This window comes from Paramisgurnus dabryanus, chromosome 3 (assembly GCF_030506205.2).
Source record: "Paramisgurnus dabryanus chromosome 3, PD_genome_1.1, whole genome shotgun sequence".
Taxonomy (NCBI): Eukaryota; Metazoa; Chordata; class Actinopteri; order Cypriniformes; family Cobitidae; genus Paramisgurnus; species Paramisgurnus dabryanus.
Genome location: NC_133339.1, coordinates 3,661,104 through 3,686,693, shown reverse-complemented (window position 1 = coordinate 3,686,693; position 25,590 = coordinate 3,661,104). Strand labels below are relative to the sequence as shown.

Below are 25,590 nucleotides of genomic sequence, written 5' to 3'. Positions count from 1 at the left end.
GATTCATTTTGCAAGCGTGTGAAAGTTGCGCGATCTTATTTCATCAATTGCGATGAAAATTCAGAGAAAGCTTTAACATATACATGTACAAAACACTGTGCAGCATGTTTACTTTCAACACAAGCAGTGGATTCTGACATAACATTAGTTTGCGTCCATATAAACTCGTAAATACTCCCGCTCGCGTTTAAATGACAGCAGAGAGACTCGCCCACCGTCTTGACAGACCACCCTCTCACAGTATTCAGGACAGAAACAATCAAGTGGACAAAAGATACGGATTTAATTACCAGCTGTAAACGAGATGTGTCCTTCTTGTCCACTTGTGATCCGATCGATGAAAACACATCTTAATACCAAGTGTAAACAGCCCATAGTGACAAACATGCCATGTACAGCAGTTTGTCCATTTAGGAGGACTACTGTAGAAACACGACGACTTCCATGTAGGGGGAACCACAGTGAATGTAGATAAAATGGTTTATTCTAAGGTAATAAAAACATAGCAGGTCTTTATTTAAAACCTTTCCACCCCTGTTATCATAGTTTATTTTTAAACATATTATATTATATATCTATATCAAATTTCATTTTAGTCAATAGACCAACTCAAATTTACACACTGCACCTTTAAACACTACAGGTATTGAAGATTAGTGATGTCACTCCATCTAGCACAAAAACAGGCCATACTGTATTAATATGACTCAATTTTCCATATTTTTCACAGCTGTATAACCTATATTTTAGATTTTTTACTGTATTGTGTTGTGCTTTACGTTAACAGAAAAGTCTGTAAAATTACAGTGCAGCTAATGCACAAGGTTGCACTAAATGTCATATCAGTGCATTCAGGATGTGACATATACACAACATAATAATTTGGTTGTCAAGGCCTTCAGCAGCTGACTCATTCATTACTTTCTCTGTGTTTGCAATAAGCATAGCAACTTCTGCAATCTTAATGTTAGAAGAAACCCCTGCAGTTTCCTCCTGAGGTCTAAACCTGCAGCAGCTATATTAAAACCATTTTTGGTTCTTCCTAGTTTTACTCACAACTGCTGTAACAATGCATAGGCTCAAGCACATGAAGTGCTTACATCTGCATGCAAATCTTGAAAAAAAAGATAAAATCCTGCTTTTGAAACTAACTACATTGTACAAATAATAACATCTTCACATGCTGAGACAAACATATCTTAATTACAAGAATGCAAAATACTATTTCCCAGCTGCTAAATTATCTAGGTGTTACAAATGTAAACTTTACAACCTTGCTACATGTCATTATAATAGGCTAACTTTTTAGTCAACCATGCAGTCTATACGAAGCCTTAAGGCTCATTTAGGCTCCATTTATAAATTTAAAATTGATTTGAAATGCCCATTGATAGGAAAATAGGTTTAAAAAAAAAGCTGAACACGCACGTGTGCTATTCTCACAGTTGAGCTCATACAATTCCTCTCTTTGTGTGCACATGTCGGTCTGTCACACGTTGAGTAACTCTGATTCGTCATGTCATTCTGAATGCCAGCGACAGATGGCTCAACGGATCAGATCGACACACAAACTCACTTTTTTATATGACGCTCTGTGCCTGAGGTCTACACAGTCATGCATCCTACATACTGCCGAAACAGCCAATGAGACTAAAGCTTTCAACAGCAAAAGGATAAACAAACAGAAGGATCATAACCCGACTAGGGCTGTCAAATTTTAATTCGAATTTCGAATATTCGTCGAATGTAAAAAAAATATGCATATTCGAACGTAAAACTTTGCATTCGAATTTTACCTGTGTCAGGAAGCTCACGCAACGTGATAATGCATAACTGACGCGGATTGTTATACAGAGCGGCTCAGCCAACTATGCGGAGCAAGCCAGCGTTATTCATTTGAAAAATAGCAAGAAAAGACAGTGGGGATTACGAGTCGGACAGAATACATATTAAAAGGGCTGTGTGATGCTGCTTTGGTTTTTGGAGCATCAACTGGAATTCAACCGCAAAGTGAAACTAACTGAGATGAGTTATTGTCGTCTGCTTCTAAATGCAGTTTTAAAGTTTAAAATAACGTAACTGATCAACACGAAAGTGCCATAATACAGCTGCTTGTTTAGCAACATTAAAACCATATATGCATCTACAGAGTCCACACCGCATAAGAGAGAATAACGCCGCGGTGGCTTTATTTTAACTGACTGGAAACTTGACTTTCACCTGGACATTTGATATGCAAGTTTTTCATCAACATTATCTGCGTGAAATATAAACATGATGATCATCTGCCAACTCGACTGTTTCAGCACGTCCTCTACATGTATTAATTACGGAGAGTCTGCTTTATTAACGGCTTCGCTCTGCGCGTAAGTTAAACATTTCTGTTCTGTACTTTATTACTCGCATATATTTCTACATATTTTCAACCAAGGAACACACAAAATATAATATAAGTTGTTGTGAATAGCGTTTAAGCTTGACAAAATTTAAATGACTAATGATCTTTCCCACTTATTTTGGCTTAAATAAAGATTAATTCGTTTTCATACTTTATTAGAAACACGTTAATTTATCTACTTATATAAAATGCCCTATATTAATATGCATTGTCTATGTATGGCATTCGTTTTGTACATTTACAGGTGCACAACTATACTGGTTAATTTTGATTTCATTAGTAGTGTTTATAACATTCGTTTTAACAAAAAATATGCTGTGCATGATTATATTATTGGGGCTTTGTGCTGCGCCCTCTTGAGGGCTTTTAGGAGTATTTTCTCCAAGATAAAGTAGGTCTTTATAATTCGAATATAATTCGAATTTTATTATTTTTCAAGGACGAATTTCGAATGTACTTGTTCAGCCATTTTGACAGCCCTAAACCCGACAGTTATCTGCAACATAAACACAGACATATCAGCTCATTTACACGTCTAAAGCCTTTATTATTACAGTAATCAGTAGGGATGGGTACCGAAACCCGGTATTAAACTGGCCCCGGGGCTAAATTATGAAAGACCGTAGTATCAGTAAGATCTGACGCTATCGGTTCTGCTTTCGGTCCTGGAGAAAAAAATAAAAATAAATGTACTATGTATTCTTGCTTAATAATGTTTTCGTGCACATTTTATCTCACCAAACATTTCTAATTTGCGATTAAGACGTTTGTATGTGAGATCTGCGAGATCTCTCATGCGCGCCGCGGAGGCCGTCTGTCTGTCAAACACAACAACAACGAGCGCGGCGCACACACACGCATAACAGCACGAAAACTACCGCTTAATACAAAGAGTGACGATGGCGGATAGAGCAAAACATTCACAAGTGTGGTTATACTTCACTAGAGTTGATGCAGACAACGCTCGTTGTCATACAGGTAAGTGCAACAAGATGTTTGCATGTAAGGGCGGAAACACAAGCAATCTGTCAAAAGTGTATTACGTGCAGAAAGAAGCTGTGTCCCAATTCAAGGGCTGCGACCTTTTAAGCATACAACCTTAAAAGGGGAGCACTCGGTCTTTCAAGGTGGCAGCCTCAGAAGTCCGCGAAGAGAACTGAAATGAGACAGTCTAACCCCGGATTTCCACTGACTGCGGAACAGCTGCGGGTCCGTTGCGGAACGGCGACGGAGTCAATCGGTTTCCATTCAAGTCAATGTGTGTATTTCCACTGACTGCGCTCCGAATCCGTCACAGCTCCGGCCATCCGCAGCCCTCCGGCACAAATACGCAGAGCTTCTATTTTTGACGGATGCCGGACAGCTCCGCAGGGCGGAGCCATGACTTTATCGCGTGATCATACCTGAATTCACGAGAACTCGTGTTTTTTTATTAAATCTTTGCAATACAAACATTACAAACACACACAAATAAAGTCATTAATACAGAAACAACAAATAATAGACAGGAACAGAGCCAGGGGAGTTTCAAATAAATACATTAAAGATAAAGCATATATAAATGTTTTAGCAGCCTTCTTATTTTTTGAATTTTGGATGGATTTGATGTACTGCTCTGTCTACGCGAGATCTCGTGTTGTGATCTGGGCTGGTTTGTAAAAACGTCATAATTCAACGGCATAATGGGCAGAGACAGAACTAGGTATCGCGCGATCATCACGTGAATTTGCGAGACCTCGTCACTTCAGCACGCAGCCGCTCTGCAACAAAAACGGAACTGGTGGGTATTGGCGGACGGCAGAGTGCGCAGACGTAACGCAGCGGAGCTGATCTGCAGCCGCTCCGCAGTCGGTGGAAATCCGGGGTTACCCTCGGAGGACCTATAATTTGCGTCACCTGTTGCACGCGCCCACCGCGCCTGTCAGCAGGACACAGCGGAGATGTTTCTGACTTATTTAAATAAATATGGAATCAGAAAAATATTCATTTATTTTAGAAAATATGACACGTTGATGTAGATTAAACTATTCAACAGTATATAAAATTAATCAACCTTAGAAATACGGAACATAAACAGAATAATATTAACACAAGTCACAGCCTCAAGTCGCGCTGCTGTGACGCAATCGGTCTTAAAATACGTCCTTAGAAGGTCGCAGCCTGCAAAATTCAACCATCATCTCTGGTGGTTGCCGCATCAACATCAGGCATGTATGCTAAAATCATGTTGAATCAACATTGTTCACGTCATTTAAAATAAATGTACAATCTCCCTAATTGGTTTGCTTACCTTACTTTGAAATTCTGTTGATTTCTTTTGGGAGAAATGTTGAACATTATGCATTCAACATATTTTCTACTTCTTTTTAAAATCCCAAATAAAGAAAAATCAGCATGTAAACATTTATTTAGCCTAAATATCCTATTTAGAGCATTTTTTCTGCAGCTTTCACGCTGGTGCATTAACAAATATATGTATAATATTTAGAAATGATATCCAGAAATTAATTTGTAATAATGAAATGCAGACACATAATTAACTTAATCATGTGAACATAGGTTTGTGATCAAATGTTAACATTGGCCAAAGTACCGATAAGAATACCGTTAAAGCACCGGACCGTTAAGCAGTACCGGTAAGAGTAGTAATACCGTTAAAACCTTAACGATACCCATCCCTAGTAATCAGTAATTATCCACATTATCAACATTTACAGTCAGAATATGCACGATAATGAACAATGCAATATACTATAAATTAAAAGAGGTGTCGATATTTTCTTACACCCCTCAGAGATTCCTCAACATACCCTTAAAAAAATTTATTATGGTTTTACTACAGCAAGCACACACACACACACACAAACATGGTAATTATATTAAAACCATGATTTTGCCAATAGTAAAAACACAATAGTAAATGCAAAACATGGTTAAAGAAACACGCCGACTTTTTGGGACATTAGCTTATTCACCGTATTCCCCCGAGTTAGAGAAGTCCATACATACTTTTTTCATCATCTGACGCAACCACCGCTAGCCTAGCTTAGCACCAAGACTGTAAGTGAATGGCTCCAGCTAGCATACTGCTCCCAATAAGTGACAAAATAACCCCAACAATTTCCTATTTATATGTTGTGATTTGTATAGTCACAGCGTGTCGGCCGATATATCGGTCTATCACTAATTTACATACTGGGAACTATATTCTCAGAAGGTGAAGCACTGCTACTTGAGCGAAGTGATTTGCTCGCAGCACCTGATAAGCCCTGTGGTGAGGAGTAGAGTACCAATGCTTCACCTTAAAAAATACCAATCACAACATATAAATAAGAAAATGTTGGCATTATTTTGTCACTTATTGGGAGCAGTAAGCTAGCTGGAGCCATTTACTTTCAGTCTGTGTGCTAAGCTAAGCTAGTGGTGGGTGCGCGTCAGACAGAGTTATGGCACACGCACAGAAATGAAAAAGGTATGTATGGACTTATCTAACTCTGGGGATATGATGAATAAGCTGAAGTCCCAAAAAGTCTGCGTTTTCCTTTAATTTTCGTGAGGGTAGTTTGCTGCAAGTTTTGTAATACACATGTGCTACATGTTAAAAGCTTGTACAGCAGTATTTTTGTCCACATTTTAGATTTAAAAGTAGGCCTGCTGATACCATAGGACTGCAAAAACAGAGACCATTTCTAGCAAACAACTTTTCCTTACAGAATCATGCCATTTAAATTAGCCTATTATTTATTACTTTTATTTATTACCAGTATTTTAAACGACCTTTTACTGGAATTCCCACTGTAACTTTGTAACATGCCTGGGGTAAAACCAGCATAAAAGTAGACACCCAAAAAAGCCACACCTGCATACTATCATCTCACCTTCCCATAACCAAGACACTTTTACACATCTGAACAAAACTGCTGACTCCAAATATCAATGCATGGATAATACAATTTACAACAAACTTAAAAGTAAAACAGACATTTTCTCGATATTCCAGATGTTCTTATTCAAAGCACAAACACAAAAGACTTCAGTGCCAAACAGGTTTAACTCGCTATGGAAATACCAGATAAAACTGCAAATTCACATCACTTGATGAACGTCTGTGAAGTCACACATATCTTTTTGTTTTCATTGAAGGGCTTATATGCAAGATCTTTCATTTCTGTCAATTAACAGACATGTAAACTCATAAGCTACAGACAAATAGGATGAAACTTCTGAGATTCAGAAACCGCACCATAGTTTCATAACACTATATCTCACCTGAGTGAATAGGTATAGCCTGTGTTATCCGGAGTACAGTTTGGAGGAGTATACGTGTGCAGGCGGGAAAAATCCATCGCGAATTGTTGATCACGCTGTGAAGATGAAAGGCAAAGAGAAGAACAGACTTCTAAACCTACAGCAACAACTAACGTGTGATGGGTGTGTCTGTACACTACTCGTAAATGCAACAAGTCACACCCACCAAAGCATGCATACAATGCGCACGCATTTTTGCGGTCTATAGTTCAGCCTGCCTCTGGTGAGGAAACTTTTCAGTGAGAACAAAACTGTTTGTGTTATTGATCCAGGTGAATACACATAAAGATATCATGAATTATAAACTAATCCTCTTTCATAGTAAATCATGGATCTGCTGTTGTGTCAATTGTCCAGGAAGGGTGGTGGACCACACCTACAGTCAACAACAATACTGTACTGTACAACTAAAATACACCGGACAGAGAAGATTTACACTATAAAATTACTTAATGACTTCTTGTTTGTTGAAATAAGAGTTATAAAGCTTACTATACACGTATTATTGCAGTTACGTTGTGTAATTTACATGCCAGAACTTTATTATGGCAGGAAATCACAATTTTAAAATAACGTCATATTTTTCAGGATTCTCTATGAATGTGGGAACTCAGTGTTGTGCACATAATTAACCATATCCTAAACTTTTGGGGTGTAGATGGAGGGCAAAACATTTAGGGCTACAGGTACATAAAAAAAAACATGGGGGGGAAATTGGGCTACTGTTTTTATTTTTTGTTGGGGTCTTTTTGTAATAAATTTATATAAAATTGTCCTCATTGTGTTATTCATGACAGATTTGGTTTTATTTGATTTCATTAAACAAATTCTCCAAACTGTTCTCTGTAGACCATCAGCTTTCCGACAGAGGTTAAACCAATGCCTTGTTGACTTAAATTAGATGGATTACTCCAAACATTAGATGGATATGAGACATCATTGGTCCCAGCACTTAGACAGATCCTCCAGAAAAACATGAGAATCTTAAATGCTCGAATACATACAGTGTAAATGCACTATATATGTAAGAAATAATTGACAACGGGCCGTTGAATTATTAGAAAATAATTACCACAGACATTGCCCTGGTGGTTATTTTAAGACATGTCTTGTGTGCCTTTATTGAAAAAATAATGAATACCCGTTTAACCAATCAGAATAAAGTATTCAACAGCCCTGTGGTGTAACTTTCAATAGATAACAGAATCTTTATAATCTTTGTTTCCTCATAATGTTTATATAACATGATTGCTTTAAAAAAGCTCCCCAATACCCAGAAGGCAGGCTGAATAATGGGAATCAATCTATTTTCAAACTCTAAGGACTTTTCACAAGCCCAAACAAGCACAAGTATGTTTCAAATCTAACACAAAAATTCCAATAAAAATCAATGGGGCAAGTCAGAAGCTCCTTTGTACCAAAACGGACATACTGTACTAAACTCCTAAACTCTTATCTTTATGCCTTAAAGGGATAGTTTACAAAAAAAGTTCTCATTTACTAACCCTCATGTTGGTACAAACCTGTATACATTTATATATTCTGATGAACACAAAAACATACTGTTTATAATCAAACCAATGAGTCCCATTCATTTCTATAGGAAAAAATTATATTATGGGAGTGAATGGGGCTCACGAACATTTCTCAAAATATCTTCCCTAATGTTCATCAAAACAAAGAAATGTACACAGGTTTGTAACAACATAAGAGTGAGTAAACAATGTCAGTATTTTCATTTTTGGGTGAAATATCCCTTTAACGCATATCTGCATGCAATTTGCATCGTTATCTCTTCCTCGAGGGCGGATTTCCATTTAGAAACGCGATAAACGCACAACTCTCCACACATGAACTCTCATATCTGCAACATGGGATTAAAACATTGGCAGGGTTTCAAAGCTTAGTGAGGGGGATACTTAAGATACATTTTGGGGGGCAGTATTCGTGTTAATTCTCAAATACCCGTTGCGAATGACTTTATGATGCGTATCTTATGAAGCGCAAATATGATTCCATAGGTAGGCAGCTCAATACGATTTGAGACGCAACATTGGATTGCAACACTTTACAATTTTATTAGATACTGTAAAAGCGTATCTGCGCACGTCAGTAGTGTGTTTACAACTGAAAACGTATATAATATGTGTAATATAATATATAAACAAAGTATTAAATGCATGCAAGATAGTTATTTATAGGGCCGTGTTCCGTTTGGCTGTCAAGAGTTTGGAAAGAAAGGAGCTTTACTGACTGACTGTCCAGTGAATAAAATTACACCTGAAATATCAATATATTATCTATTCCCCGTGCACATTGCTCGAATGAAACGATACATAATAAACAAATACGGCAGCACTTGCCAGTTCGACCATCAGTGTCTATAATCTCTTGTTGTTTTGAAGATATTCCAGTTGAGAAATGACAATCCGAAGCTTACATGCGCAAAACGTGCGCCGCATTTCGATGGGCGGTTGAAAATAAAAAGTAATAATTATTTCGTGCAAATATTAGATCCGTACTCTTATCATAATACTAAATCCTCGTGGTAAAAGAGAAAAGTTACGCGCTTGACTCACAATTACTACTAGGAAAATCCCAAAATGGCTTCCACAACAGAGTCAAGCCAGACGGATAAAGTACAAGAACGTTCCTCCTTCCAGACTCAACGCCTGTCAATCAAGCGGCATACTTTGAATCTATTGGTTGAAAGCAAAAGCCCCGCCTTTCTACAAACGTCACAGAACACTTGGAAATAAGGATTCAGAAGCTCATCCATAAAGCTGTCAACAAATTCAACCCTTGAGCGTTGAGAAGTAAATACTTAGTTTGAGAAGTAGGGCGAGTAGCGCTTTAAGGTAATTTTATATAAATTAAGACATTATTTTAAATTAACCGTATAAATCTAAGGTTTAAAGCAGCTACTAACCTACATTTAGACTTAATATGCATTAAAGCAAACCACATCTTATAATACAAACCACAGCTCTTCCAAAAACGGACGTGAAACCATAAAAAGAAAACCACCACATGTATACATCACTTCTTTGTAAGTCACAACCACAAAGCAAGTGATCTGTAAAAACTTGTTAAACCAAAACAGGTACTTTAAATTTACTGATCCCCAAACAGATATGAGAAGCTCAGACGCAAAAGCCGCTAAACGCCACCTCTTCCAAAAACAATTTCCTCCATATATTCAGATGCAAAACATCGCAAAGACTGCAACAAGTGTATTACATAATGCACAAGAATGAATAAGAGAAAATTACACAACACAATGTTTCGCAAACAGGTGTTACACAAGCAGACACACAACGTATCCTTAAATAAAATTTATTTAGTCCCAAACAATGTTTTATATAGGTTTTAATCAATATATGTATGTGTCTTCTTTAGTTGATATTCAGAAAGTAAAACATTACACCAGTAATCGTCGAGGAACCTCTTCCAGAAAGTTTTAGATGTCTCATCATTTGAAACACCTGACCAACTCATCAGCCTCCTTCCTTGAGGACCGGGTTTGAAAAACACGTTACACAAATGCAATTATACAAAGCCAAACACAATTTCAAAGTATGAAACACACTCTTATAAACCGAACCTCAGCAACATAACCAATTGCATGCATGATAAATGATGGGTCTCTTGTTGAAAGCAATGGCAACTTCTCAACACAACCTTTACATTAGAGGTCCAACAACACCATCTGATGGTCATGCGACGTACTGGCGTTAAAACTTTATAGTGGAACATATTTGAACACTAAATGCATCACGTACTGGGTGGAGTTACCGCCTAATGCCAAAAAATTAGGGGCACGTTACACATTAACTTCTGCTTTAAGAACAGTTACAGGAGAAACGTGACTTTTGATACTTTAGTTTCAGACAGTCCAAAGCATTGACTAATAATACCTCTGCTTTAACATAACATGAACTAAAACAAGAAAAGATTCACTCAGATCATACACCGCAATAAATGATGACTATTGTGAAAATAACACACTAATTATATAACGTCAGAAAATCATTACTTACCGTTTCTTCTTCTGTTACTTCTGCAAATGCCGGAGGCTGCGCAGTTTGAGTTTAGCTGTCACTGGTTTGTTAGGTAGCTTCAGATTCCTCTCATTCAATGCGTTTAGCCTAAACAGATAGTTTCCGACTCGCTTAGTAATTTGTATGGACCAGCAGACTCTAAACTATGATGGCTGTCTGTCTGTATTAGAACATGATGTGAATAAAGTTCACGTTCATCACCATGAGGCGACGCCGAAACCATTGAATTTGTTTAAGCGTTGAGGTGGCGCGCGCTCACAGTGAGCGAGGCATGAGTAAGAAACCACGCCCTCTAGTGACGTACCGCCCACAGCAGCTGCAGCGCATGACTGAAACGCCACTGTGAAACAAATGATTATTATTTTTTAGTTTAAATAAAAAGGCCCAAATCTCACAATTTTGTATTAATATAAGCATGATATAGTGATGCAATCACTATATAACAGGCATAAACGGTATATTTTGTTTGACTTCTTTTTTGTTTTGTTTCCTAATATATCCTAATATCAGTAATTTGCCAATAAATCATAATGATAAGGACTATTGCGGTCAATGGTCAGAATCCTTTAGATTTTTATGTTGACTTATTTATTTGTTTATTATTTGCGTTATTATACAGAGATAGAGTGCACGGAAATATCGTGTTTTCTTATGGATAAATTCATGTGCTAAATTAATTATTGAATTTACTGAATAAACTGAATTTACTGAAGTTTATAACGGCGACTTGAAAATAAATCTAGCTTTATTTTCCAGATGTGTTAAATGATGCTGACGAAAGGGGGCGGTGCTGAAGAAGAACATCCACGCGGCACCCGCAAGAAGATACCCCATCGTTAAATGACAGACGGACATTTGACAGGTAGGATTATTAAATTAATCTTCTGTGCACATGGTGCTGTCTATGCAACGAGGATATGGTTATGATTATTTGTCTTACAGGCCGTTTTTATCATTTTCTTTAACAAAAGCAACGAATACGAAATCTGCATCTGCAAGTCCATAACTGAAACAGCAAAACCTGCCTGACATCATCACTATACCCGAGTGATACAACCACATAACCGTAAATGCATTTTTCCTTATGTTCGTGTTTTATACATATCAGATATTTACCTTATTTTGTTGAAATTGCTATATAGCCTGCATTGCAATACAAAGTTATATGATCGGATTTGAACCGCTGCGCATTGGTATGTGCCGACGAAAATGCTTCAACATATTAAAGCACCGTTCAATATCAATCTTCTTATTGAGATATTTTAAAGCTATTTATTTAATATCATATTGTGTGTTTATACACCGAGATGTACCACTAATTAAAACATCACTGATAAAAATGTTTTTACAAATACCATGAACCCATATGGTACCCACAAACAAACCCAACACATGACCAGTAGTGAATGACCCACAGAAACCATTATAACCATTACACCGATTAGAAATTTTTGTGAGGGTTTATTTTGTTTGGTAGCAGTTATTAAAGAATCACAGATGAGCCCATATGGTACCCACCAACAGAACCGAACACATTATCAGTAGTAAGTGACCCACATAAACCATAATAACCATTAAACCCATTAGAAATGTTGTGAGGGTTTATATTGTTTTGTAGCAGGTATTAAATAGTTAAAAAAAGAAAATATCACAGATGAACCCATATGGTACCCACCAACAGAACCCAACACATTACCTGTGATGAGTCACCCACAGAAACCATTATAACCATTAAACCCATTAGACATTTTGTGAGGGTTTATATTGTTTGGAAGCAGGTATTAAAGAGTTAATAAATCAAATATCAAAGATCTGTAATGATAACACGTGTCTAGCTTGTTTTCTAACTATTTACTGTTATCTTGTTTTGCTATAGGGCAGAAATGGAGAGTTATGAGGATTTCTGTGCAAGAGTTTTGTCTAAACTACAGTCAGAAATGATTCATCAAATGAACTGCAGTCCTTTACCTGTTAAAAGGGGAGCAGATTCCTTTATCTGCTTTCGTGGCAGGGCTGTACTGTCTCCAGTGGTAAGAGATAAATAAAGAAAAATCTTATTTTATAGTTCACATATACAGGGCTGGGGGGGGTAAGTATTTGACACATCAGCATTTTTATCAGTAAGGGGATTTCTAAGTGGGCTATTCCACCAGATGTAGCAATCAGGCCAAATATTGAATTCATACAAAGAAATCAGAACATTTAAGTATACAAGTTGAGTCATAATAAATAAAGTGAAATGACACGGAATAAGTAATGAACACATGCAGAGAACAAGGTGCAAAATGGCATTAAAAAATAGAGCCCGACCGACAGAGCCGGCCCTAGACCTTTGGGGGCCCTAAGCAAAATTTAGTCGGGGCCCTTTTGACCATTTTAAGTAAGGCCTAAAGAAAAGCAATGACTACCTTATGACTATACTGCACATATTATATCTAATATGTTATTTTTTTTAAGTATTTCGTTCTTATGTGGCAACATGTAGCCTACAGAATGACAATAAAAGACCTTGGGGTGGTCCCGGACAGGGAATATCTTAAGACAGGACTCGGCCTTAGTTTAATTAGAAAACATAACACATTTTAACAAAAATGCCTTACTAAAAAACATTATTTGTGTGGATTTTGAGGCAAAACAAAGGGAACTGGTGTATTTTAAGATATGTCAGTGCAAGCTTTTTTCAGTTTGGACAGCTCTTAGCCTACTTTTATTTTAGTCTAGGACTAGTTTAATTCCTTTCAGGGAAACTGCCCCCTTGAGTTCTTGATTTGAGTTCCATGTTTTGATGTCTAACAGGAAAAATATGATACCACTGACTGAACTGAATGGCAGTGCAGTGCAACAAACACACACTGATGAACTTGCTGAATAAAAAGACTGATAAAGTGATTTTCACTGACCATCAAAGAAACATTTTTAATTGACACCAGAGTTTAAGAGGCACAAACAACAGCCTATATATAATTCAAATGAAATAGATTAAATAGAATAACATTTAAATAAAATATAATATAAAATAATAAATACAACACTTAAATGTTTAAATTTTTCAAATAAACTTCATTAACAATACTATCTAAAACCCAACAAACAAGGTTAATAGTACCTAACATTCGCCTCACTATATATTATCCCTTACGTAAATAGCATAACAAAAGTTAATAGGCTTGTTTGAGATGAGCTAAATCTGACACAAACATAGGTTTGTGGATAATAACAATTCACTTGCAAATAATATTAATAACTGAAGATTAACAATTAACATTGCATTCATAACATTAATCTAACAAAGCTGGCTACTGTATGTCATATGCATTGCTATAGTTTAAATATTAAAGACTGAACAGTGACATTATACACTTTTGCAAAGGCTAGCAGGTGGTTTAAAATCAGTGCGCTGTCTGGACATGTACCACGCATATGCGCATGAGTTTGTTTACTCTTACACATAAAACACTTTAAATTCAGACGTTTAACAATATAATTACACTAATGACATAAATATGTAGAAATGACTATGGCATACGTGAAATATAAGCGTAACAGAATTAATTTACCACGTTAAACCGTTTAAATATTAATTATTAAGCTTAATAAACCAATTCACGTTATGATGGCAAATATAAGAAAGAGAAGTCAAACAGAACACAGGTTTGGTCATTACCGAAGTCAAATAAGATCCACTTACTTCGCATTTACGCACAAACACACATAACATTAAAGAAATTGTCCTTAAAGCAACAGCAAAAGTTCGCGTCTGTATCAGGGATCCGGCCCAACTCAACTTTGCGTTCTGTGGGCGGGATGCTCGCCTGCACATAGTCGCGGGCACTGATTGGCTGCTGCGCTGGATGCTGTGTGTCAATCAATCTCGGCAAGAAAGAGATCTTATTAGCGAACTTTCATAATAACTATAATAACAAGTAACAGCCTTTTTAACATTGCCATAATAATAAATAATGAATATTTATATTTATTTTATGTTACTTTTGATGAATGATTTCATTTTTTTCAACTCAGTCACTAGCTGAGTGACTTAAGGGGGCCCTCTGCTGGCCACGAGGCCCTTTGCAATTGCAAGTGTCGTTTAGTGGCTGGGCCGGCTCTGCCGACCGATAAAGGATTTTGAAGGCAGATACTGATACAAATGTTTGTTGGTTTGAAAATCCGATATATCTGCCGATATTCTAACTGATTTAAAACAACAAAACATTAACAGATTTTCCTAACATTAGTTATTTGTAGTTATTTATGAGTTTTAACTAACATAATATAATAATGCATTTTAAAAAGAAACTTGTTTCTTTTATTGTCACAACAGAACAGAGGAACATCAAAATATATTAAAGTTCTGATAAATAAAATGTATAAAAATACAAACTTAAGATATGAAACGTAAAGGCCTTTGAACAAAAACACAAAAACAACAACCAAATCAAAGTTACCAGTTTTAAAAGACTTGGTTCATAAATATAAATATATTTGAATAAGTTCTGATAAATAACAACAACAGCAAAATATAAATTGCTGATCACTTGACTCAGGCAGTGGCTAGACGCCTAAATCTGGACCCACCAGCAGCTACTGGTTCAGAGCGCTCTGTCAAAAACACCAACAGTAAGGAAATTTAATGAAGGCTGTTTTGTCCTTTTTTTTTAATTTTTTATTCATTTATCGGCCATTATGAATGCCGATACCGGTAGTTTGGAAAATTTCTAATATCGGGCGATAATATCGGCCTGCCGATATATCGGTCGGGCTCTATTAAAAAACAGGAGATCACCTGAAATCTGTCAGTATTGAGAGAAAAACCCTGCCCTCTATCAGTACTAATATCAGCTGCTTTAGTCCTAATTGATAGCCTATAAAGTCTTCTCATTACCCAGGAGGCACACAGGAAAGACTTCATGATGGGTAAAAGCAAAGAACTCTCTCAAGATCTTCGTAATCTTATTGTTGAAAAGCATTTTGATGGGAATGGTTTTAGGCGCATTTCCAGAATGTGAGCACTGTGGGGGCCATTATCCGGAAATGAAAAGAGCATCACTTCACCATAAACCGGCCACGATCAGGTGCACCATGTAAGATCCCTGTCCGAGGAGTCTAAAGAATAATCAGGAGAGTTATCCAAGAGCCAAGTACCACTCGGGCAGAACTTGAGGAAGACTTTGCATCAGCAAGTACTGTTGTTTTAAAGAAAACTATAAGCAATGCACTTAACCACCATGGCATCCATACACGCTCACCACTCAAGACTCCATTGCTGAACAAAACGCATGTTATAGCTCGGTTAAAGTTTGCGAAAGAGCATTTGAAGAAGCCTGTGGATTATTGGGAGACTATAGTATGGTCACATGAAAGCAAAATTGATCTTTTTGGCAGGCATTCTACACACCATGTTTGGAGAAGAAATGGCACTGCCCACCACCACAAGACCACCATAACAACAGTTAAAGGAGTAGTCCACTTTATAGATGGGGCCCATTGACTTACCATAGTATTTTTTTCCTACTATAAAAAGTCAATGGACCCCATCTTCAAAGTGGACTACTCCTTTAAGTTTGGGGGTGGATGCATCATGGTTTGGGGCTGCTTTTAGAGAGAACTGAAGATCAAAGTTCATAAAAGAGGCTCCAGGAACTCAATATTTGGCTTGATGGCTACATCTGGTGGAAATTTTGTGTCAATAGCCCACTTAGAAATACCCTTACTGATAAAAATGCCGATGTGTCAAATATTTATTTTCCTCTCTGTAGATGCATAAACAGGATATTTTAAATACATTATTTAAGTGTGCATTTGTGTTTACAGCTTAACGAGGAACAAATAACAGAGATGGATGAATACAAGAAAAGAGCTATGCACCTGGAAGCAAAAAGACGGATGCATCATAAAAATAATCTTCTTAATCAGATTCAGACCAATTCGTGGACCAGTAAGGTGAATAAAAATCATTTTGTTTCATATTAAAGAGCATAAATGCTTTATGAAGTTAAAACAAAATAATTTACCTTGTAGTCGCATCAAATTGCAGGAACCAAAAACATTCGACGTTCCAGAAACTGTGAAGCAACCCACTTCTTCTACAAAAACAGCACACAGGAATGAATGTACAATGCATGATACTGCAAAACGAACACCTGGTGGTGGCACAGAGCCATTTATTTTAACTAGTACACCATTAGCTGAGAGCTCGGGAGTCATAGAAGCAAAAGCTGGGGAGAAAAAACAAATAGAAGAGGAGATTAAAAGTGAAGAAGTCTCTCTGCAGCACTTACTAAAGAAGTCACGGGAATTTATTGAAAAAGAACAAGGTCGCCAGGGGTCGAAGGTCATCATCAGCAAGAAGGCCGATCCCTTTGTGATGCCCTCCGAAAATCCGTCGGATAAAGAAAATGGCTCATCTTTACCCTTCTATACACCCTGCAGTCTCCCACCCAGCCAATCCTCTCACAGTCCTCTGATCAGCCCGGAGCCTGGTGTAAGTCTCAGGCCCCACCGCATACGCCCCCGCCCCATCTCAGCCTGCAGTATCTTCTTCACTTACCCCGACAACACCAACCAACCAAGCATCACGGCCAATGGGAGGTCACCGGATGTCTTGACTCCAAGTCAAGAGAGGAGAACACTTGGAGTGGAAAACGTAAGTTCGAATAGATTCGATAACCACAGTCGGTTCAACACATCGACTGAGACCATGAACACAAAGGGGGGATTAAAAACCTCTCCAGTGGATCCTGAACTCACAAGCCCCTTGTTCAGGAGGAGATGTCACACGATGGATAGCCAGCCATCTTCACGTCCACTTATAGATAGGAGTCAGGAACGAATGCCTCGGTTTATGGCCGGGGTCACTTCGAAAACTCCTCCTCGACTCTCTCCTACTTCACCAATGAGGAAGACCTTCACGCGAGAGACTCCCATATCTCCGTCTTATGGCAAACTAGCATCCGAGATGGAAGGAAACAGTGTTATTGGCACAGCATTGATGGAAAGGAGAACAGGTAACAGGAATATTTTAAATGATGAAGCAACTTAAATTTTTTATCATGTATTGGTGTTGCCTAGGATCGAACCCATGACTGTAACAATTGAGCTGCATGATTTTTAATCTTCATATCATTTGTGTCTTTAAGATGAGATGCAATGGCAAATCCATGCAACAGAAATGCAAAAGCCTCTGGAGGAAGACTATGCTTTCCGGATGTCGTGTTTGGCGGCTGAGCAAAAGAGAGAACAACTGCGTCTCATTCACGTTAGTGTGTTTGTGAGTTTATGTGTCTGTAAAATCCAGGCACAAGTCTCATAATCGAATTATGAGATTGGGAGCTTCAAAGATGGATTTCAATCATGATAATAATTTCAATCTTTGACGTGACCTTACTCCATCAATAGTAAAGATATCAAGGGTATATATGTTCTTTACATTATATAGGATGATTTTAAAATGACTTTTCACAGACTGGGTCATATACATACTCTGACAGTATTATTTAATTTTGGTTTGTGTTTCAAGCAGGAGTCAGAGGAGAGAGGTAGGATGCTCAGGGGTCAGGGTGTTTTGAGTCCTGTAGCAGACGGGGACGGGTGTGAATTAAGGGCAGCTGGTGAGTGTTACCCGGTTGTCAGCCCCATATGCTCTCTGAGTCCTGGAGACGGATCATCGCATCATCCGTTGTCCTGCATTGGTATGTCAAGCTTGTCTGAAAAACTGTACAAAACTGTATAAAACATACAAAACATAATACAACAATGTTGTACCTGTTTGCTGTAAAGGACCTTTTGTTAAATGTTTTGTACCCCTAATTTTTTACTGGTATACAATAGATCCTTAGGGCAGTGGCAGCTGGTGACTTCTCTTTCGAGGGGCACACATTCAAAAAATGTGTTCATGTGTGTTGCTCGTGTTTTCAAAATATGTTGCGTAATGTGAACCATGTGCATCACGTGTCATTTCAAAATACGTGGCTGCTCCACACTTGTCGAAAGGATTTGTGATAAAAGAGACGCTCACGTTCACAAAATACTCAAGACAGTAACTTAACACACGAGATTAAAGGTGGAATACGTAGAATTCGGCACTAGATGGCGCAAAAACAATAATAATAACAATGACGTAGATTAATGACGCTTTGAAGCAGCGTGGAATTATGGGATTTGTAGTCTTTAACTCAACCGCTGATGCACATGAGCTGCCGAACACATAATTTGAAATGACAAGCCACACACATGACGGGCTAAATACATATTGTGACGTGCTTCGCATCATGCAGCCTCGAAAAGAAGTCACCGGCCGCCACTGCCTTAGGGTATAGGATTGCACCCAAAGAAACATTTCAATAGGTTGTAAAAGTTTTGTATTTTTTTTCTGTCAGTGAATATGCTCTAACAAACACAAGACATAAGATTTGTCATCATAATCATATTAACCTAAGGCAAAATTGTGTGGATTGCAAACAATTGCCAGAATATTCATTCAATTTCTACTTTTCAGGTTTTCCATCTAGCATGTTGGATATCCAGTCACCTTCCATACAGACTCCTATTTACATACGAGGCCTAAATCACAGCACGGGGAAAAACCGAAACAGACTGAGCCAGGTAGTGATAAATAATCTATTTTAAATGTTACATTAAATATTAAAGTAGTGTAAACTTCACCAATGACTGCGGGTGAGTCATGTGAACCTATATGCATCATGTGTCATGTCAAAATACGTGCCTGCTGCAGGGGTTTATGATAAAAGAGACGCTTGCATTTGCCAGATACTCGCTTAATCTCATATGTTAGTTTCTTGTGAGTATTTTGTAAGCGTGAGCATCCCTTTTATCATAAACCCTTTTGATGCATGATGCTTATGGTTTACATGACGCACTTGACACATATTTTGACACAACGGGTAACACACGACACTTCGAACAAATATTTTGAATTTGTGCCGCTCAGAAGACTTTTTAAAGTTTTGATATATTGACATAACTTGGAAAAACAAGATGACATTGTTTTACTTAAAGGTATAGCGGAGGATTTTCTTGAATTTTAGAAAAGAACCACCTTCTCCAATGCAATTGCGCAACACTCTTGATTGACAACTGAGGACCAATAGTCTTGATGAGCCACCCGGAAAAAGAAAATCCTCCGCAATACCTTTAACATAAAAGTATTTTTGATATGATATCATGTTTTACAGTGCATGATTGGTTAATATGGACAAAACCAGGTGGGTTATCTAGAAAATGACCATATTCTTGAGAAACAACCCAGCATTGGGTTGTTGGAGTGTGACCTGTAAAAAATGGTCTATAAAAATTGTCAGTTGGCTGAATCCTTTATAAAAGTACAGCTTTGGACCAAAAAACCTTTTATTAGTACCTCCGGGGTACACATCGGTGCCAAATGCATACATATCTTTACTTAATAGTACATATAGGACCTTTTTAAACGGTACTACTGCCCCAGTGATTTATTTTGACCATTTTTTTCTAACAGTGTACTCTACAGGGACTAATTTAAAGGTTATATTTTTTAAATGTAAAACTTGTTTGCTCAGGTTATAACAGCAGAGCAGCAGAGGGCACTGTGTCACCTCTGTGCTATTGTTAAAGGATTTCTGACCAGACGACTCCTAACAACCGAAAAAGTCAAACATCTGCGTCAAACTGTACAAGTGAGAACATTAACTTATTTATTCAGATATATATAAGCATATATAATGCATTGAGTTAATACGTGTTATGTGTGGGTTTCTCCTCAGGACACGCAGGAGTTTATTCGTTCATTCAGTGCCAATCAAATGTCTGAGCAGGATTTCTGTCTACAGGAGCGAGTCAGAGCTCAGGTGATATATATATATTATTTAATTAATATATTAATTTATTTAAATAAATTTTGAAGTGAAAAATAATACAAATTTTAGAGGTTTCCATTACAAATACCATTATGATCCACTGCTTACCATTAAAACTAATGCCAAATTCATTTATGTAGTGTGTTTTGTCTCTTTTTCCAGTAGGATTTAATGGTGTTATATTGTTTCCCATCCGTCAGATAACATCCCACCAACAGAACACAACACATTACCAGTAGAGACCCCTAGAGACCATTATAGTGTCCATTAAAACCAGTACAGTTCCCATTATAAACATTAAATCCATTAGAATATCTGTGATTTTTTATTGTTATTTCAGCACATCAACTAAAATTATATAAATAAATAAAATATTGATTTGAACTCAGAAAATCTGTCACTATGATCATTTATAAAGTTGTATTGTTGGTTTAACATCAGATACTATTTAAGTTCACCTGATCTTTATAAATCTGTGTGAGTTTATAGCGCTTGGTTTTGTCTGTATACCCTCCAGTTACGTGCGGCCCTGTTTGACATCCATGACATCTTCTTTACAATGACACTGGAGGAGCGTTTGTCTTTGCTACAGCAGGACCGAGATCTTCGCACAGAGAGAAAGCTCAGAGAGATGGTACTGATGTCATCCATCGTTTTGTTTCATGATCGTGATCCATTACTATTTTTCTTATGGGAGGAGATCAGTTAAGTTTGTGTTGATTTGACACACCTTGCTTAGTGTATTATTATTTCTTTTATGGATAGCACAAAGAATGTATTTTAATCTTTCAGCATGACTGTACAGTTTAATTGCATGTTAAGAAAAAAGAAATGTGTTTTTTGGCACACAGGAAAAAGCAAAATCCCCAAAAGACAAGATGATTCTGTCTGCTGCTACCCAGAAATCCCTTGATAGAAAAAAACAGAGGTGAGTGGAGGAATGGCAATGCATCCTACAAAAAATGCTTTTCATACTCAGAAAAACCCAGCCGTTGTGTTAAATTAACCCAGGAAATGTTTATATTTGACATAAGGAGTTAAAACCATCCAGCACCGTAAGTTAAATTACAACCCAGTCGGTTGGGTTCATCCTTTTTTGACCGAATACTGGGTTGAAATTAAAACAAGCTTTTTTTGAGTGTACGAATGCTTTTTATTTTAAATTTAATATGTGAATAAAGTGACTGGATCAAATGAACCAGATCCAAATGACCGGCTAAACGTACCTGCATTATCTAACAACTTTTACTTCAGTGTCAAATTTCCAAAGTTTATTTAGGAAAGCCAAAAGCGTTCTTTCTTTCTTTTATGGCCATCCAGAACCAAATTCCATAGTGACACATTCCTGGCATTCACCCTATAAAATGAAAATATGATACAAAATCACAGTCATGATAATTGTAGCCATATTCAGGATCCCTATGATGACAAAAGTTAACAGAAAGATCGGTTTACGAGATCTGCAAATTTAGCGAGTACCGATCGTGTAATTTAATGCCATCGATCGGAGCATCCCGAATATTCGGCAGAGAGAGAACTATAAAAAAAAACCCGGAAATCTAATGGTGCAAAAAAAAAAAAAATCGAAATATTGAAAAATTACCTTTAAAGTTGTCCAAATTAAAGGGGACAGAGAATGAAAAACCATTTTTACCTTGTCTTTGTTGAATAATGGTAGTCTACCCGCATACACAAACATACAAAAAGTGCTAGACATGCTAAACATCTCAGTCTCATAAAAATTCCTCTTTTAGAAATGTCAGCCAGAGAACAGCCCAATCTGAAAAACTAATGCTTATGACATCACAGGCATCTCACTGCCCCTCCACTTTAAAATAATTGGCTACATTTTTTGAGTGGCAGCAAAGTCAGCCAATCAGTAATGAGATTGCAAGTTAAGCCAGTAGGGGGAGCCAAATAGGTGCAAAACCCCTTGTTTAAAATCCCCCACCCTAATAGAGCGTTTTTAGGAAGCTTCTAAGGCATTACAGACCCAAACAAAAACATTTTTGTCTACATGTCACATCAAAGAACAAGGATAAATACCCCGTTCAATCATTCTATGTCACCTTTAAGTCCTTAGCAACACATACTGTTAATGATAAATACACATTTTCCACATACTTTTAAAAATCCCAATCAAGCCCCCCCCCCACTTTCAAAATCAATTGTTTTAATTTGTTAACCACACATTGTCATCGCCACGGGAGAGCTGGACCGATCAGGACAAGGAAGGTCTGCGTGTGTCGACACGGGGGGCCGTAAGGGGGGATGCTTAGGCCGATTCTAAGGGCCCATTAACTTTTCTTTACATTATGTAGGGTGATTTTATGTAGGACACAGTAAACCACAAATAAATCTTATTCATAGTTTAGTAGCACATTCTTCTTGGCAGAATTTATCATTTTAATTTTACTTCATTATTTCCTGTATTTTGTATCATTGTAGTCTCTAAACGTATGTAAATGCTGGAAATGTGATTCAAGTCAAAAACATTTGTCTCCCCTCACTTCTCAAACCAAAGTTACACCCTTGTATTTACGGTAGGAATTTTCAACATATCTTAATGGAACGTGATCTTCAATTAAATCACAATGATTTTTGTCATAAAAAACGATAATTTTGACCCATACTGTGTATTGTTAGTTATTGCTACAAATATACCCATGCGATTCATGACTGGTTTTGTGGTCTAAGGTCACGCATATATTTTAAATAATGCAAATACAAATATGGTGTAAAGTCTGGGGAAAAATACTTTGACAATATTGTGTCTATAAAATCCAAGCTAAAGTTGCATAATCTAATAATAAGATTAGGAGCATTTAAGTTTGATTTAACTTTCATTTCAATCTTTGACATGACCTTACCCAGTCAGTATTAAAGATATATCAAGTTTATATGTCCTTTACAATATGCACAATGGTTTTATGTAGTAAATGACTAAAAATGACTTTAGCTGGGTTTTCACAGGCATTCTCACAAATATCTAAAAAACTTGCCACCAGCAAGTGAGACAAGTAATAATCTTTGAAGTTATAGGGGCGGTTTCCCGGACAGGGATTAGACTAGTCCTAGAATAAATCAATGTAAGAGCTGTCCAAACTGAAAACAACTTGCTCTGACATATCTTAAAATGCACCAGTGCCCTTTGTTTTGCCCACAAGTAGCGTTTTTAGTAAGGCATGTTTGTTAAAACTAGTTATATTTGCTAATTAAACTAAGACCTAGTCCTGGTTTAAGCTAATCCCTGTTCGGGAAACCACCCTTAATGTTGTGATTAAATAAAATTCATCTATTTGTATAAAGGGATATTTAAAGGCATTTACTGCCTGATCTTGTCTTCTTGTATCTCAGAATGGGTGAATCTCCAGGTCAGACAAGAAAAGTCCAAAAAACCAAGAGTCCTCCTACCAAACGGTAAACAATTACACCAACAATTCGAAGTAAAAATGAAACACTTCACAAAACTATGCATTAAATACTTACATTATACACAGTTTTTCTAATAAATCCCCCTTCTTCTGTCATGTAAGGATCCTACAGCCCAGTCAGGGTCAGAACGCTCCTGTTTCAGGCCAGCAGCTACCGCGTCGAGGGTCAGTACTTCATCCTTTGATCAACCCGTCTCCCTCTCTAAGCACTTCCATTAACTTTAACACTTCTGTTGATGGAATTTGAACTTTAACTCAATCTGCGGTGGACACTGCTAAAAATGCCACCAAACCCACCAGACGTGTCAGCTGACATTTAAAATTGGCCGCATTTATTTGTAAATGTGTCTGGGAGGATCAGATTCATTCATTTAGTTAATAGAAGTTTTGGATTAAAATATCCGTGTATTGTATTGCATAGAGCCTTTCGGTATAAATAAATCATTGAAAGCTTCCTTAAAAATCTGTTTCAGCCTAATCCAGTACAGTAAACCACAATGCATTTAATTTTAACAAAGTAATGTAAAGAGGATTAAACTACAATCTGCAGTTAACAGTTTTGTAAATTGACAAACAAGAATGTAAAACAATAAGATGCATATCAATATAAAACATAAGGGACAGCATAAACTGTTCTGTTTTTATATTTTTGTTTTTGTTTCAGTGTGTGAGACCGATAAATAAGAAATACTTTTCTTTATTTGTTTCAGGAGTTACAAAAAGAGTCCAGAGGAGAGGGTTCAGCATTCGGAGAGGCTGAAGAAACAGCATTCACTGGGTTAACCTGATCTTTTACTGTACATATACAGTCAAGAAAAATTATACTGTGCAGCTAGCACATTTTGTCTCATCTCCAATTTAAAACTCGATAAATATTGAGAGTCCTATTAAAAAGATAATCTAAGCATTCATTAAAAGGAGCGCTGTTACCTCATCAGCCAGTGTGACACTTCATATACACAACATATATTATTACTCTATGGTTCTTATGGTTTGCTTCTGACTATTAAGGGGCGTGTGCACCAAAACGTTTAAACGTGACTGAAGCGGCAGGCGGACACAAACAAGTTTTTTTCAGCTAAGCGCTTTGGTTGCTATGATACTTCTGCTTTGTTTATCAGTCGTTGAACAATGTCCCGGTTGGTTGTTGTGTAATTTGTCCCGCCCCTCCACTGTGATTGGACGGTTAAGTAAAAAGTGACACTGAGGGGGAGTGCACACCAAGGCATTTACGTTGGCGGCCAGCGTATGTTTTCAATTGTCTCTAATGGAACCATTGTGCTTTAAAAATGTCAGCAGCTGGCGGGTTTTGTCCGTGCTGAGCGCTGGCCCTCTGTGTTTTTTCCACACCCACAAAATGTTCAACTTTGGGGTAAATGTTTAGCTTGTCAACGTCACTCTCGGCCATCCAATTACAGTGGAGGAAGGGCGGGACAAATATCACAACAACCAACTGTTGGCTGTTCAATGACTGATAAAAAAAGCAGAAGTATCAAAGCAACCAAAGCGCTCAGCTGGCAAGCGCCTACAGTCGCCGTCCG

General features: G+C 37.3%; 2 protein-coding genes across 14 annotated transcripts in view; one reads left to right on the top strand and one right to left on the bottom strand.

Moving 5' to 3' along the window:
• Positions 1-11,012, bottom strand: part of sun1b (Sad1 and UNC84 domain containing 1b) — a 47,535-nt gene extending 36,523 nt beyond the window's left edge. For 7 of the 10 annotated variants that reach the window (XM_065278004.2, XM_073813753.1, XM_065278010.2 and 4 more), the window contains exons 1-2: positions 9,070-9,347; positions 6,668-6,762 (exon numbers count right to left, since the gene is read on the bottom strand). In XM_065278004.2, the coding sequence (XP_065134076.2) occupies positions 6,668-6,762; positions 9,070-9,081 (107 nt within the window). In that variant the 5' untranslated portion in view covers positions 9,082-9,347. Of the gene's footprint in view, positions 1-6,667; positions 6,763-9,069; positions 9,348-10,746 lie in introns of those variants that run through there. The other 3 variants (XM_073813757.1, XM_065278006.2, XM_065278007.2) reach the window with 3 other exon arrangements.
• A 510-nt stretch (positions 11,013-11,522) lies between these two features.
• On the top strand, positions 11,523-25,108 carry LOC135768363 (uncharacterized). Of its 4 annotated transcripts, none has more exons than XM_065277600.2 (15): positions 11,523-11,629; positions 11,739-11,833; positions 12,644-12,797; positions 16,579-16,707; positions 16,802-17,771; positions 17,904-18,034; positions 18,287-18,455; positions 19,262-19,368; positions 20,319-20,435; positions 20,523-20,606; positions 21,133-21,249; positions 21,467-21,543; positions 23,973-24,035; positions 24,152-24,214; positions 24,760-25,107. In XM_065277600.2, exons 3-15 carry the CDS (start codon positions 12,651-12,653, stop codon positions 24,830-24,832), a joined length of 2,247 nt encoding a protein of 748 aa, XP_065133672.2. In that variant the 5' UTR covers positions 11,523-11,629; positions 11,739-11,833; positions 12,644-12,650; the 3' UTR covers positions 24,833-25,107. The 4 variants fall into 4 exon arrangements, with proteins under 4 accessions (XP_065133672.2, XP_065133671.2, XP_065133674.2 ...); XM_065277599.2 differs by having other exon boundaries at positions 11,565-11,629; positions 11,710-11,833; XM_065277602.2 differs by having other exon boundaries at positions 11,565-11,629; positions 11,710-11,833; positions 17,904-18,022; positions 24,760-25,105.
• The last annotated feature ends 482 nt before the right edge of the window (positions 25,109-25,590 follow it).